This window comes from Cyprinus carpio, chromosome B8 (genome assembly GCF_018340385.1).
Source record: "Cyprinus carpio isolate SPL01 chromosome B8, ASM1834038v1, whole genome shotgun sequence".
Taxonomy (NCBI): domain Eukaryota; kingdom Metazoa; phylum Chordata; class Actinopteri; order Cypriniformes; family Cyprinidae; genus Cyprinus; species Cyprinus carpio.
The window spans coordinates 1,345,301-1,359,442 of NC_056604.1; the positions used below are offsets into that span (position 1 = coordinate 1,345,301).

General features: G+C 36.0%; 2 protein-coding genes and 1 long non-coding RNA gene across 4 annotated transcripts; 1 reads left to right on the top strand and 2 right to left on the bottom strand.

Annotated features, from left to right (window-relative positions):
- The first annotated feature begins 867 nt into the window (after window positions 1–867).
- slc35d2 (solute carrier family 35 member D2) lies at window positions 868–4,872 on the top strand. Of its 2 annotated transcripts, none has more exons than XM_042729204.1 (12): window positions 868–1,172; window positions 1,252–1,304; window positions 1,363–1,445; window positions 1,522–1,589; window positions 1,662–1,733; window positions 2,816–2,884; window positions 2,968–3,070; window positions 3,144–3,236; window positions 3,315–3,382; window positions 3,461–3,539; window positions 4,559–4,641; window positions 4,715–4,872. In XM_042729204.1, exons 1-12 carry the CDS (start codon window positions 1,069–1,071, stop codon window positions 4,827–4,829), a joined length of 990 nt encoding a protein of 329 aa, XP_042585138.1. In that variant the 5' UTR covers window positions 868–1,068; the 3' UTR covers window positions 4,830–4,872. The 2 variants fall into 2 exon arrangements, with proteins under 2 accessions (XP_042585138.1, XP_042585137.1); XM_042729203.1 differs by having other exon boundaries at window positions 1,252–1,285.
- Window positions 4,873–5,542: 670 nt separating this feature from the next.
- znf367 (zinc finger protein 367) lies at window positions 5,543–10,972 on the bottom strand. The gene is made up of 5 exons (XM_042729202.1): window positions 10,297–10,972; window positions 8,992–9,142; window positions 8,795–8,914; window positions 7,295–7,433; window positions 5,543–6,006 (listed from the first exon to the last, which is right to left on the bottom strand). The coding sequence occupies exons 1-5, from the start codon at window positions 10,570–10,572 to the stop codon at window positions 5,772–5,774; spliced, it is 921 nt and encodes a 306-aa protein (XP_042585136.1). The 5' UTR covers window positions 10,573–10,972; the 3' UTR covers window positions 5,543–5,771.
- A 1,049-nt stretch (window positions 10,973–12,021) lies between these two features.
- LOC122138204 lies at window positions 12,022–14,125 on the bottom strand. The gene is made up of 2 exons (XR_006155374.1): window positions 13,876–14,125; window positions 12,022–12,603 (listed from the first exon to the last, which is right to left on the bottom strand). It is a non-coding gene; the product is annotated as an uncharacterized LOC122138204 (long non-coding RNA).
- Between the last annotated feature and the right edge of the window lie 17 nt (window positions 14,126–14,142).

Here is a 14,142-nt window from a genome sequence, read left to right on the forward strand (position 1 = left end):
GAAGATATTTTGTATATTTCCTACCGTAAATATATCAAAACTTAATTTTTGATTAGTAATATGCATTGCTAAGAACTTCATTTGAACAACTTTAAAGATGATTTTCTCAATATTTACATTTTTTTGCTCCCTCAGATTCCAGATTTTCAAATAGTTGTATCTCAGACAAATATTGTCCTCCTTACAAACCACACATCAATGGAGAGATTATTTATTCAGCTTCCAGATGACGTATTACTCATTTTCATGTCAAAGTTGTTCCTTTTCCAGGACATAAATATAATCCTATATAAATATGATCGTAAAAAGATGCTGTAAGTATCACATGCTTATCTTTCAGCAAACTTATAAACACAGAAAACGACTGAAACAAGTTAATTAAATAAATTAATTATACAGTGCTTTTCATAAAACATGAAAACAGCTTTACTGATGTGCATACTGCTTATAAAACTACTTTAATGCCTGAAAGCCCGTCCCTGAGTCATGATTAACACAATTACTGTAACCTTAGTTACTAGTTTGACCAGTTTCACCTGTTTCAGGTTTCTCCTGTCTTTCTGGACACAGTTTCATCTCTTAACATCTTTTAATATCTCATCTGAAACCCCATCTGTTTTCTCACTGCCTTGTGACTCTTTCATTTATCTGTTATTTGTTTCCCATGTTTTCTCTTTCTGTGATGCATTTGTAAAGCCTCCATGGGTTTGTTAAAAGGAGCGAAACAGTTGCTGTTAATTATTATTACAATTATTTTTTAATAATAGGTAATAGGTGGATATGTAAAACAGAACAATTATTATTTGGACACATTCAACTGACCAATCAGAGACCATTTCCGCGCCACCAAGCCCCGCCCACCCCGAGGCCCCGCCCCCTTCTCATGTTAGTTGTAGTTCAGTTCGCGTCGTTATATTAATTATTACCTGACTTTTGATTATGTAACTCATACAGCGTGTCTCTGGACTGGTTTCAGACACCAGTACAGTATGTTAGTCTCCAGACCGGACAAAGAAGAGAAAGCTGCGAGGATTGAAGGAGTTCAGGACTGAAGAAACCGAAACAAAAATGACGTTAAACGTCAGACTCATGAAGTTTGTTTCCGCCGTGTTTTACGCCTTTTGCTCGTTTTTTATCATCGTGGTCAATAAAAGTATTTTAACTGAGTACAAGTGAGTGTCAGCTTCCGGCTTTCATATCAGAATAACAACATATGCTTAATTACAATTCTAATGTGTGTTAATTTAATAGGTTTCCCTCGTTCATGTTCCTCGGAATTGGGCAGGTGAGAGTTTTAAACGCATGTTTAATAATCCTATGCAAATACACGAATCTCACTGATATTATTGTGTTTATTCACAGATGACACCATCATCATTCTATATGTTGCCAAAATGAGCAAAACCATCCATTTTCAGGACTTTGACAAAAGTATTCCTGGAAAGGTGATTAATAATGATTTATGTGCATTTTTTTTTTTTAAATCGCGTTGTCATGCTTGTTTATTTTCCTGTCCTGTAGATATTTCCTTTACCGTTGCTGTATATGGGGAACCACGTGACCGGACTGGGCGGAACTAAGAAACTCAGGTAAATAAATACAAACACAAGAGCTTTGCATAAAGACGAACTCATATGAAGCTTGTGTTTTGTGTTTTTCAGCTTACCCATGTTCACTGTGCTCAGAAAATTCACCATTTTAATCACAATGATCATGGAATTCAGGATACTGAGGTATATATATTCTTTTAGTGAATTTTTTTTTTTAATAAGTCTTAAAGCTACAATGTATCCTTTTCGTTCGAATATTTAAATAATGAGCAAGTAGACCATAACCCCGCCCCCTTCCCTTAAATCCTTAAACTAAGCAAGCATATCATTATTTGTATTCAGAAGCAGGAAAATACACTTATAACCTTATAGTATTATTCATTATTTATTTTTATTCACTTGTGTTATAGCGGGGGCTTGATTTATTTCAAAATATAAAAAACATTTTCAAAAATATACAAAAAATGGCTAAAAAATATGTTGGTGGAAAATATATTTTAAAGCATTTTTTTTTTTCATTTTGAACATTTTTATAATTTGAAATACATTAATATATATATATGTGTGTGTGTGTATATTTATGGTAGGAAATTTACAAAATATCTTCATGGAACATGATCTTTACTTAATATCCTAATGATTTTTGTCATAAAAGAGAAATCTATAATTGTGACTCATACAATATATTGTTGTCTATTGCTACAAATATACCTGTGCTACTGATGACTGCTTCTGTGCTGCAGGGTCACACACACACACATATATAGCTGTGTGTGTGTGTGATGGTTTTTCCAGGGAGCATATTTTCATAATTCATCTGTACGTGTGTCATATCCATAAATAAAGACGGTCAGGCTGCTGCTAAATAAAGTGGAAGTAGCTTAAAGTCACAACAAATGAAGCTCAAACCGGAAAGAGTTTACATTTGGAAAGCAACAGTATGTGTAATAAAACACGAACCAACATAGTCTGCACAGCATTTGCTAGCTTCATAACTGGCAATCTCTGAAACACTTCCTTCTTTGGTCTGTCCCTGCTTCTAAACAGCCTACAGCCGTTATCTGATATGAATATCAGTCAGTCATTATCTGAAGTGGATCAGTTCTTACCTGCTCAGAAAGATGGTTTTCAGATATCCGTCTTTGTTTTGGTTCTTAGTGTCGTAGAACTCACGTGTTCCTCTGCAGGCAGCTTGTAGTTTTACATTTTAACTACTAGAGGTCTAAAGTGACGGATAATAAGAGTGTGTGTGTTTCTATCTTCAGGAAAAGCTTCGCTCCGCCGCTGGTGTGCAGTGTTTTGGCTATAGTTGTGGGCGCTCTGGTGGCAGCCAGGTACATGAGCACAGATCACTCATAATAATATAATATATACACAGACACAGGTGTGTTTATTAACTCTGACCCGACCGCTTCAGCTCGGACCTGTCCTTCAATGCAGAAGGATACACGTTTGTTCTGCTAAACGACGTCTTCACAGCCGCCAGTGGAGTTTACACCAAGAAGAAACTGGGGATGGAGGTACATGACAGCTCGAGTTATCGGTGACGGATGCTGACTTATGAACTCATGCCTTCTCCGTCTGTTGTTTCAGGGTCTTGGTAAATACGGGGTTTTGTTTTATAACGCTTTTATCATTATTATCCCAACGGTCCTGGCGAGCGCTTACACTGGAGATCTACAGAAGGTGAGCGAGAACATCAAGACGAAGAAAATGAAACCGTAGAAATGAGAATTTCAACATATAATATTTTCTTATTTTCAGGCTCTAACCTTTGAAGGATGGATGTCTGTTACGTTCATATTTCATTTTTTATTGTCTTGTGTCATGGGGTGAGTCTAACTCATGTCTTTTTAGTATTTTATTATTAATATATATAGGTTTTTAAATCCAGTATTTTCTCTTTTCAGGTTTATTTTGATGTATTCCATCATCCTCTGCAGCTTCTATAACACGGCACTAACTACAACAGTCGTTGGGGCAATTAAAGTATCTAAATATATATTATTTATTGTACTATAATAAATTATTTTTTTTTTTATATAGATTTTTTTTGTGGGTAGTATATTTATGTTTTTTATTATATATATTTTTTTTTTTGAAGGGAATGTCTTTATTTTGAACAGATTGTGTTGTTTTATTAGTGGTGTTGCATGCACTGCAAAAAAATTCATGTATTCCTGAGTTTTTCTTTGTTGATTTAAATCTAAAATTAGATATTGAAGTTCATATATTTGTCAGTGAGGAATAAACACTGGTTTCCTTTTGAATTAAGTTGATTTCTCTCGACTCCGCTGGCAGGTATTTGTTCTTGTTTTAATCATAAACTCAATTTATTCTGATACATTTCTCAGAAAACTAGACTTCATATCTTAGGTCATTTTGTTTCTCCAGTGTATGTTTTAATTTAAGTATAAAACACTAAAACACTTCCAAAAAAAAAAACAAAAAAAAAAAAAACACTATATAGTATATATATATATATATATATCTAATAAAATGACAAACACAAAAAAGTAAAAAAAAAGCAAAAAAAAAAAAAAACACTTTACTACAAAAAATAAAAATACAAAAAAAAAAGCTAAACTATAAATCAAAAAAAAAAAGAAAAATAACAAAAAAAAAAGAAAAAAAAAAAAAGTAAAAAAAAAAGTAAATATTTTAATTTAAGGATCTTCAGACATCACTAGAAAACGACAAAAATAGAGGAAAAACATTTTTGGAGAGTGATCTAAGTCTTTTTTTTGTAAAATGAATTAAAAAGCAATAGAGGTTTATTAAGAGATGTTTTTAAAACTTAAGCATTACTATTACAAGACATTGACATTTAGAGACCATATCGATGTATTCCATTTGCATTTTCTGTACTTGCTCTTCTTCTGCCTTCATAAACCTGCAGAAACCCTGTATATAATATTATATTAGTCTATCATACTCCATCATAACATACACAGTGTATCTAACGTTGAAATATTTAGCATTCTGTTCGTGTTTGTGTTTTCTCTCAGAATGTTGCAGTGATGTATATTGGCATGTTCATCGGCGGAGACTATATCTTCTCATGGACAAACTTCATAGGCCTGAATATATGGTAGGAAACTTGACTTCTAATGCTTTGTTTTAAATTGAAACTGGTTCTAATGCTGCGTACCTCATGTTCTCAGCATCTCGGCGGCTCTGATTTACTCCTACATCACGTTTCACAGCAGCGTCTCTTCAGAATCCAGCGTCAAACCGGCGGAAGACACCCTGAGCGCTCACATCACAGAGAAGACGTGACGCTCAGCCAGTTTAAAATAAATAAACACAAATGCATCAACCAGGAAGGAATCAGATCATTTAATGAAGACTTGAAGTGCTAACACTAATGAGGAAAAGCCCGATTACACATTTGCGCACAAGTCCTTTGAGGACAGCGAACAACATCTCAGAATAAAACGCTCGATTACATTCTGCTGTCGTGCACGGCTTTCCGAAAGGATTTCGAGGGGGGCGGCGATGGGGGGGGATATATTATTTCAGTTATAAAATGAATTTCCAAATGACAAACATCTTCCAGTTTCCAGACGAATCTATGAAATATCGTAATCCGAACGAACCAGCGAATCAAGCACATGAACAGACAAACGTAGTGTTACGGATCGACACCGAAGTGCTTTCTGGATCCAGAATCTCATTGTGATCTTTGGAAGTACAGTCGTAGATTAATATCGTAAGTGCTTTTTTCGGTTTAGAAGCGTGTACCAATGCGGCATCTTAAAGCTGGTTAGTTTTATCGACGTTATTGCGAAGCCTGAGCCGGTGGCTTTAAATAGAGAATAAATACATGATTAAACATGACCAATGTGATGCACGACGAAGCCAACCGGACTAATGTATAAAAGCGCTTTGCCATCTGCCGTCAGTAAGTCTTCATCTTTAGCAGGTCGGTCACCGCACCCTGTTTCATTAAAAGTCTGTTTTTGGATTATACTCATTTGTGTCCCAAATCACGTCTCACACACTCAAACCCCAGAGAATCAAACACTCTTTCCAACAAAAGTGCACGACGAAACAAACACGAGACGTCTCATCATCTCCTTAACAAGCTGAGAAAACGACCACATTCTTCATATAATGATATCACTACCATCATAGCAGCCTAAAGGTACAACAGGAAGCAAAATAAGGTGCTTGTAGCTTATATGAACCCGGGAGGGTCTCAGAGGCGAGGGGAGTCGCTCATGCGGAGAGATTGTTGGCCAGCTCGATGAGCGCTAGTGCGCCGTGAAGACGCTCGCGCTGCTCTTGAAGACGCCTGCCGCCGCTCTTCTCTTCGTCCTGCTCCTCTTCTTCACCTTCGTCGGATGGGAGGAAGTCCAGAGGGTCCTGCTGCTCCTGGTCCTCTATAGTGGTCTTACTCAGAGTCTTTGCTTTAGTCGGCGCGGGCGTCCGCTGCTCCCTCATCTGCCAGTATCTGACCACACACACACAAACACTGTCACTCTGACGGACCTTCACTTCATTACTGCAAAACTAAAATCATAAAATAAAGCAATATCCCCGTGAAGCCGTGGTTTACAGTGAGTTTATAACAGCTGAGGGGCGTTGTTAGTAAAACCCCTTTAACTGTTATAAATTCACTGTAAACCACGGCTTCACGGGGATTATTGCTTTTATTAAAATGGTTGTTCCATATACATAGTAAGGTTTCACAAAATAAAAAACAGAGCAAATAAAGTGTAATGATATTAATAAAAACAGTATTCTTCCACCAAACAATGTAGTTCCTCAGAAACAGTTGTGGTTGTAACAAAGTGGTTGCCGAGCAACACACAAACGTAAACAAAGGTGTTTGCTACTTTGTAGAGTCATTTACAACAACTTCAAACGTAGCTCAACCAATCAGAATCAAGGACCGGAACTATCTGTTTTATAATGATGAATGAGTAACTCGATCAATCCCATCCAAAATAAAATATTAAGTTTATATGTGTGTGTGTGTACTGTTTATATTTATTATGTATATATAAATACACAGAAATTTACACAGAATTTAAGAAAAATGTATATATAATATATAATATATATATATATATATATATATATATATATATATATATATATATATATCTATATATCTATATATATATATACACCCACACACACACACACATTTCACAATTTTATTTAGGTTAACTTGATATGTTAAATAATTTAAAGAGAAAAAACAAAAATTATTAAATTTTTTTATATTATATATATATATCTATATATATCTAATATATATATATATATATATATATATATATATATATACACATACATATATATATATATATACACACACACAAAATCAGAAAAGTTACTGAAAACAAACAAAATTTCTTTAGTACAAAAAATCTCCTCCTCTATAGTTGGTATAGTACAAAAAATAAAATATAAAAATGCTAAACTATTTCAAACAAACTGAAATAAAATTATTTAAAAAAAAAAAAAAAAAAATCGCAAAGTTAAAAAAAAAAAATCGACCCTTTTGGTTTTGTGCTCCAGGGTCACATATAACAATTTTTGACTGCAGAAATATGTTAATTCAGTACACACATTTTCTTGGCTGTGGGATTTTTCCACACACTTTTTAAAAAAATAATTATTGTTTATTTCAAAGGGTTACTAATGACACATCATTTGGATATTTTCATGCCTCTGGTTAAATTCGACCAATATTCGCCAGCCCTTCGAGTGTGTGTCGATGTTGTACTCACTTCGCCAGCCATTCGGCCACAGCCTTGTTGTCGGCTCCCTGTGATTTCCCGGGGCCCCCCGTGGGCTCCTCGCGCTTCAGCCGGGCGTAAGGGTGTTTGGGACAGTGACGGTTAGCGTGAGTGAATCGGCTGCTGCAACCTGAAACACACACACACACACACACACACACACACACACACACACACACACACACACACACACACACACACACACCAGTGTTACTGAGCATCACTGACTACATTTACGGCTGTTTGATCTTTTTTCAGGATTCTTTGATGAATAAAGTTAAGAAAGAACACAGTTTATTTAAAACAGAAATCCTTTTTTAACAACACACTACCATTCAAAAGTTTGGGGTCAGTATCTTAAATTAATACTTTTATTCGACAACATTGTGTAAAGTTAATAAGTAGTAATAGTAAAGACTTGTATTGTTAGAAAAGATTTCTATTTTTAATAAACACTGTTCACAAGTTTTCATTCATCAATAAAAAGCATCACAGACCTCCCCCAAAAATGTCTTGTATTAGTATTAGTTTGCAAGACGTTTATATTTATGTTTGTATATGATAGTTTTAGAAATTTCCCCAAATTCACAATTAATTCCCCTAAATTCCCAGTAAGTTTCAAACTCAGAATATTTCCAATATTCCCCAGACGAAGTTCCCACAGAAACTTACCAGAAGTTTTCCACCCCTCTGCACCCCTATTTATCATTAATCTAAGCTAATCTTTTTAAAGCTCTCTTTTAATCATGTAGAATTATTAATAGTGATACTCCAATCAAGATTTTCAGACATTTACTCAGGGCCTGAATTTCATTTCTGAAGATGAATTCTCCTCTTAGGTGAGTCTCGTGAGAGGGGATTTTTTAAATCTCACCTACATGTTTAATCAATTATATTATAATACTTTCGCCCATGATAGGACAGAACAAGAAAGGCATTAATAATTCAATGTATAGCACAGTAATGGAGGCAGCAACATGACTTCTATATTTACTTGTTTTTCATGAATGTATTTTACTACAATACAAAGAGCAACATAACATTTTACCAGAATTAGTCACTTATTCACTTTTATTTGTTCCCCACTAGTGTTATTTCAAGAAGTTTATAATTTTATAAATTATTAATATTAGTTTATAATAGTATTGTTTTCATCGATTATGATTATATATTTTTTAATTTTTTTAATGATTTAAAAAAACTCAGAATTTTCTTTGTTTTGGTTTTTATTAACATTTATTATTATTATTATTTTTTTTAGGATATATTTTTTCACATTCTGATTCCAATGTTTAAACGTTCTTTATTTTATATAACATTTTTTGTTATTTGAAAGCGTGTATGTGCATTATTATGTTATTATATTGTCACACTGTCAGTACTCAGTGGCATAAAATGGTCTTAAAATGTGCAATATTATCGCAAATAATTTTAGTGCAGTACATCACGCAACAAAAAGTAGTTATCGTGTCAGAAGTAGCCAGCGCTCACCTTTCTCCGAACAGACGAAGGGTTTTTCTCCGGTGTGGAGGCGCTGATGGGTCTTCAGCTGTCCGCTCTGGACGAACGCTTTCCCGCAGTCCGGATAATCACACAGGTACGGTCTTTCACCTGAGACGAGAAGAGGAACGTTAGCGCTCTCGTTCTGGCGTGTGCACACAGATACGGCTCACTGTGGCGGCGCTGACCCGTGTGCGTGCGTTTGTGCGCCTGTAGAGACTTCTCGCGGGGAAAGACGCGGTTGCAGATGTTGCAGCGGATGCGGCTGCTGGAGTTCTCGCCCTCGTTGATCAGCTCTCGGACGGTGTCTGCCCGCGGGCGTCCGCGACGAATGCCGTCCTAAAAAAATAAGACCGCAGGAACATGTATGTTAACTATCTGCTATAGCGACATTAAAAGTTGCACCTCAAAGCATTCTAGAAAAAGTAAAAATACATTGAAATACAAAATAAATCAATAAAATAATACTGAAAACACACCAAAACACAAGGTAATATTGTATTAATATAAAACAGTGGCACATATTAAATATAAATAGTAATCCAAAAATGTTATTCATTAAGTGCCATATGTAATAAACAAATAAAACATTGTAATTACATAATAATAGCATACTAAAACACCACATATTTACTGTTACTTTATTTTAAGGTGTCCTTGTTACAGTGTAATTATACATTTAAGTACTGAGTAATATTAATTTACTACATGTACTTACTATATGGTTAGGTTACTTGCATGTAATTATGCATAATTTGTTATTATTACAATAGTAAATACATGTAACAAGGACACATGCTTAAAATAAAGTGTTGCATACTAAAATAAAACCACACGTTGTTATTAATATTTTAATGTAATATCAAATTCTAAGTCATATGGATAGTGACATGTCATGATTACGTAAATATTATATATTTATTAATAATTGTACGCCATATTCATGCCCAACTCAAAACTAAAACTTTAAAATAGTATCAATAGTAATATTTCAATGACTAGAATACCACACTTCAACAATATTAACAAAAGTAAATAAAAATATCAATTACATGCAATCGTTCAAACTGATATTTGATAAAAAAAAAATATATAAATTTTCTCATGGGAACAGTTTAAAAATGTATATTAATGTACGTTTTGAGTAAAAACGTATCATTTGAAGCAGGACACTTTAACAAAATAAGTTTTACAGTGAAGGATACGTGTAAATATTATCGTGTTAGGTTAGCACTCATAACTGGAGTTTTCTAGAAGCGTAATCGCTAACATTTTGGCGCGCACGTCTGACGTCACGCCTAACTTCCAAGGAGGAGAATTTAAAATCCCGTTCAAAGCGCGCCTTTTACACATGACGTGATCATGTAACGATTATATACGCGCTAAACCGAAAAACCACTTCGCTTAGCGAGAATACGTGCTCATTAAAATATAAGAGTGCACTTGTGTGATTTATCACAGCATGTTTTATGATCACTGGTGCAGTCGCTCACCTTGAGGTGTTCCGGGCAGGAAACCTCTGACTCGGCGGGAGAGCCGCTGTTTCGTGTCGGTGAGGCGGTTCCGCTGCCCGAGCCGGGGCTCAGAGTCACATTGTGCGCGTTCTCGCCCCAGCGCCACGGGTACACCATGAAGTCGCTGAATCCGGGGCTGGTGGGCATCAGAGAGTCCGCTGCTGTCGGCTTGATGGGAGTCGTCTTGATCACGGACACCAGAACTCTCTTCGGCGAGTCGTTACAGAAGATCACTTGATGTTTGCTGTCAGCCATCGCAAATAACGCTCAGTTAAAATAGAACTTAAAACCGTTTAGTTAAAAAAATCTGTGGAGATAAGTGCAGGTGGAGGAGTATCCCGCCGTTAACGTGCCGCCGTTCGTCGCTGTATCATAAACTCAGTCATTCCCGAATGTTACATGTATCGCTGTTCCAGAACGCGGCGCCTTTGATTCCGTTCTCGTCCTGAGATCTCACTGGCAGGAGCTGATACAGTGAGCCGAACACACTCGGTGGTTTCCCGCGTTGGAAATCGCGCCCGAGCGCGGCGCCCATCCAATCAGCGAAGAGGACGTTACGGCGCTGGCGCCGTGCGCGGAGAACGAGCCAATGGCGGTCGCCGTAACTTCCGCGCAGCCAATCACACATCGCGAAACGTGCCTTGACGCCGCGACACTTTTTAAATATAGCAGAGCGCGCTTTTTTTTGACGGATGCAACGGTTGTCCAATCACATGGCTTGTTGTATACTGTAAAGGCATTGTTGCCAAGTCTGCGGTTTTCCCGCGGGAACTAGTCTACTTTAACACTGTTGCTTGCCGACCCCAATAACGTGATATTTAGCACATTAAATCTGAATTTTACAAGAGGAACCCCGCCAAAAACAAAACAAATAACACAACATTAAATTTTAATTTTAAAGTTTATTTATTTATTTATCTTTACCGGGGGAGCCCAACGAAACGCATTTGCGCGGGTTTTGTTGTGTGCACCTGGCAACCCTGCTGTAAGGCGGGTCCGCGTGCGTTCTTTCCTGCAGTGTAACGTCTCCCGCGCATACTGTTTACATTTACATCGATTTAAAGGGAAAGGCGGGCGGTGACGGTGGCGCGAAACTTACGTAATCAAACCGTCTTTTGTTTCCTTGTGTTTCAGCAGCTGTCTCCATAGAGCAAAGCGAAGCATGAAAACACTCATTATTTCATTCTTTTCGAGATAAAAGCCTCCCGCGCGAAACACTGTTTCAGTCACATCTGCTGCACTTCTTTCAGCTCCTCGAGCTCAAATTACAACTTAGATATTCTTCCCAAGACTTCAGAATCATTTCCACATTTCACACAGTCGTGTCTGTTCATTATAAAGACTTTAATCTTGTTTAATTTTTAATGTGCATGCTTAAATTTTCTGTAAGAATTCAAATCAATCAAATGCGAAATTTATAAATATTTAAATAAAGGATTGTTTTTATTAATATTTTGACAGTTTTTTCGTTTTCAGTTTTATTTTACAATTTCAGTTATAGTTTTACTAATTTAGTGTTTATAATTTTTTAGTAGTTCATATGCTATTGTTTTCTTTACTCATATATATGGTTTTATTAACTCTCACATCAAGTTAACCCACATAATTCATAAATATCAAAATAAAGGATTTGGTATTTTAAGTTAAATGATTATTTTCTTTCAAAATGTGAATAAACAAATATATAATGATATTCATTCAACATTTGCAATAGCAGAAAGGATTTATTAAAAGGGATATGACTCAAAACCTTTCCTATCATATATATATATATATACGTGAAATAATCATGATTTATATTTGGTCATCAAAATAAAGGTATGCAGTACTATTTACAGTAAAAAAAATTAATATTAATAAAAAAAAATATAAATCTAGACTATATACAGCTTTCAGTCATGATTAGCACAGTGTGATTCACATTTCTGTAAGTATTAATAAAGTACTAGGTACAGTATTTAAAAAAACAAACAAACAATATTACAGGTTTAGTAACAATGCATAATGGCAAAGACAGCTTCTGACACTCATGATATTTACAATGGCATAAAAAGTCAAACTTCACTTATGCTTAAAGCTCTCCGATTTAAAAATAAAATGCATTGCTTTCTCTCGATCAAATAAAAATGCTTAACATCTGCTGATTTCCCAACACACAGTCTGAATGTGGTTTATAGTAGCAGATCACTTAGACAAACCCATGAAGCAGTAAACTGGAGTGATGCTGGTCTGTACTGGATCCAGTTTCAGCGGAGGAGAGGAGCCCGAGCTTTGGACATCGAGTTACTGTAAAACAACAAATACATTACAGACCGAAGCCATACGAGCAGAACGACGAGCAGCACTCATGCACATGCTCTAAACTCAGACAGATGCTGAGAAACGCTTTATACATACAAAGCAGAAAGAAGCTGAAGGAGGAAATCTGATACCATGGTCTGTGAAAGCGCACCGATGGCATTGTGTGAAGCACTTTCCTTCTTCGGGACAGAGATGGTCTATTACGGGTTGGCAAGGCAGTGAAAAGATAAAAACCTGTTAAAACTAGTCTCTGATCCGGTTACTGTTTCAGAACAGAGGCACGTTCACAGCTGATGTTCACACGTCTCGTTAGAAGTCTCTTCTGCTCATCTAGGCTGCATTTATTTGATTAAAAATACAGTAAAAATGTGAAATATTATTAGAATTTAAAATAGCTGTTTTCTAAGTGAATATGTGTTAAACTGTAATTTATTTCTGTGATGCGCAGCTGAATTTTCAGCATCATTACTCCAGTCTTCAGTGTCACATGATCTTCAGAAATCATTCTAATATGATGATTTACTGCTCAAGAAACATTTCTGATTAATATCAATGTTGAAAAGTCGTGATAAATACTTAAAAAAAAAAAAAAAAAAAAAAAAAATCAAGAATGCATTAAATTTAATCGAACATGACATTTATAATGTTAAAAAAGATTTAGATTTCAAATAAATGCTGTTCTTTTGAACTTTCTATTTTTGAAAGCATCCTAAAAAATAAAAATGCATCACGGTTTCCGCATAAATATCATGCGGCACGACTGTTTTCAACACTGATAATAAATCATCATATTAGAATGATTTCTGAAGATCATGTGACACTGAAGACTGGAGTAATGATGCTGAAAATACAGCTGCGCATCACAGAAATAAATTACACTTTAACAGAGATTCACACATAAAACACTTATTTTAAATTCTAATAATTTTTCACATTTTTACTGTATTTTTAATCAAATAAATGCAGCTTTGGTGAACATGCATCATTCCAAACTTCTATGCTGAAACAAGGATTTTAAAGTAAATCCTAACTATATTCACAGATAAATCTGATGCATACGAGACGCACGTTACAACCAGGTGTAAACGGCTCAGAGTCGCGCTCACAGACCGAGAGCGACTGGGATCTTGTAAGAGTCTTTAACGTGAATCATCCATCAGCAGAGGACAGTGTGCAAGCAAAGACGAGAGACGCCCGCTCTCCCCGTCAGAGTCATGCAGGAAAGAGCCCGGGTCACGAGGGCCGCTGTACACTTACTGAGCCGAGGCCATAGAGCTGCAGTGATCTCTGGGCCGCGTGCGGCTGACTGTTCACTGGGCTTAAGTGCTTTAAGTTCGACTGCTTGATGAAATTACTGTTGGCCACTGAGCCAGAAAACACCTGATCCTTTTCACAGGCCGTTACGTGCAAGCTGCCTAAAGATTTAGCGAGCCTTGAATGTAAAGGGCTGTGAAAGGAAAACGTCAGCCGTGAACATGAACGTCAGACTTGCTCAAGTCGCTTTAGCGATTTTTAATGCAAAAG

What these genes read in the sequence shown, in the direction of transcription:
- slc35d2 (XM_042729204.1), top strand. Translation starts at nt 1,069, where the DNA reads ATGACGTTAAACGTCAGACTCATGAAGTTTGTTTCCGCCGTGTTTTAC. An exon ending in AGAAGAAACTGGGGATGGAG is followed by an intron (nt 3,071 to 3,143) that starts GTACATGACAGC and finishes CTGTTGTTTCAG; the next exon opens with GGTCTTGGTAAATACGGGGT. An exon ending in CAGTCGTTGGGGCAATTAAA is followed by an intron (nt 3,540 to 4,558) that starts GTATCTAAATAT and finishes GTTTTCTCTCAG; the next exon opens with AATGTTGCAGTGATGTATAT.
- znf367 (XM_042729202.1), bottom strand. Translation starts at nt 10,572, where the DNA reads ATGGCTGACAGCAAACATCAAGTGATCTTCTGTAACGACTCGCCGAAG. An exon ending in CCTGCCCGGAACACCTCAAG is followed by an intron (nt 9,143 to 10,296) that starts GTGAGCGACTGC and finishes TTATTTTTTTAG; the next exon opens with GACGGCATTCGTCGCGGACG. An exon ending in GCACAAACGCACGCACACGG is followed by an intron (nt 8,915 to 8,991) that starts GTCAGCGCCGCC and finishes TTCTCGTCTCAG; the next exon opens with GTGAAAGACCGTACCTGTGT.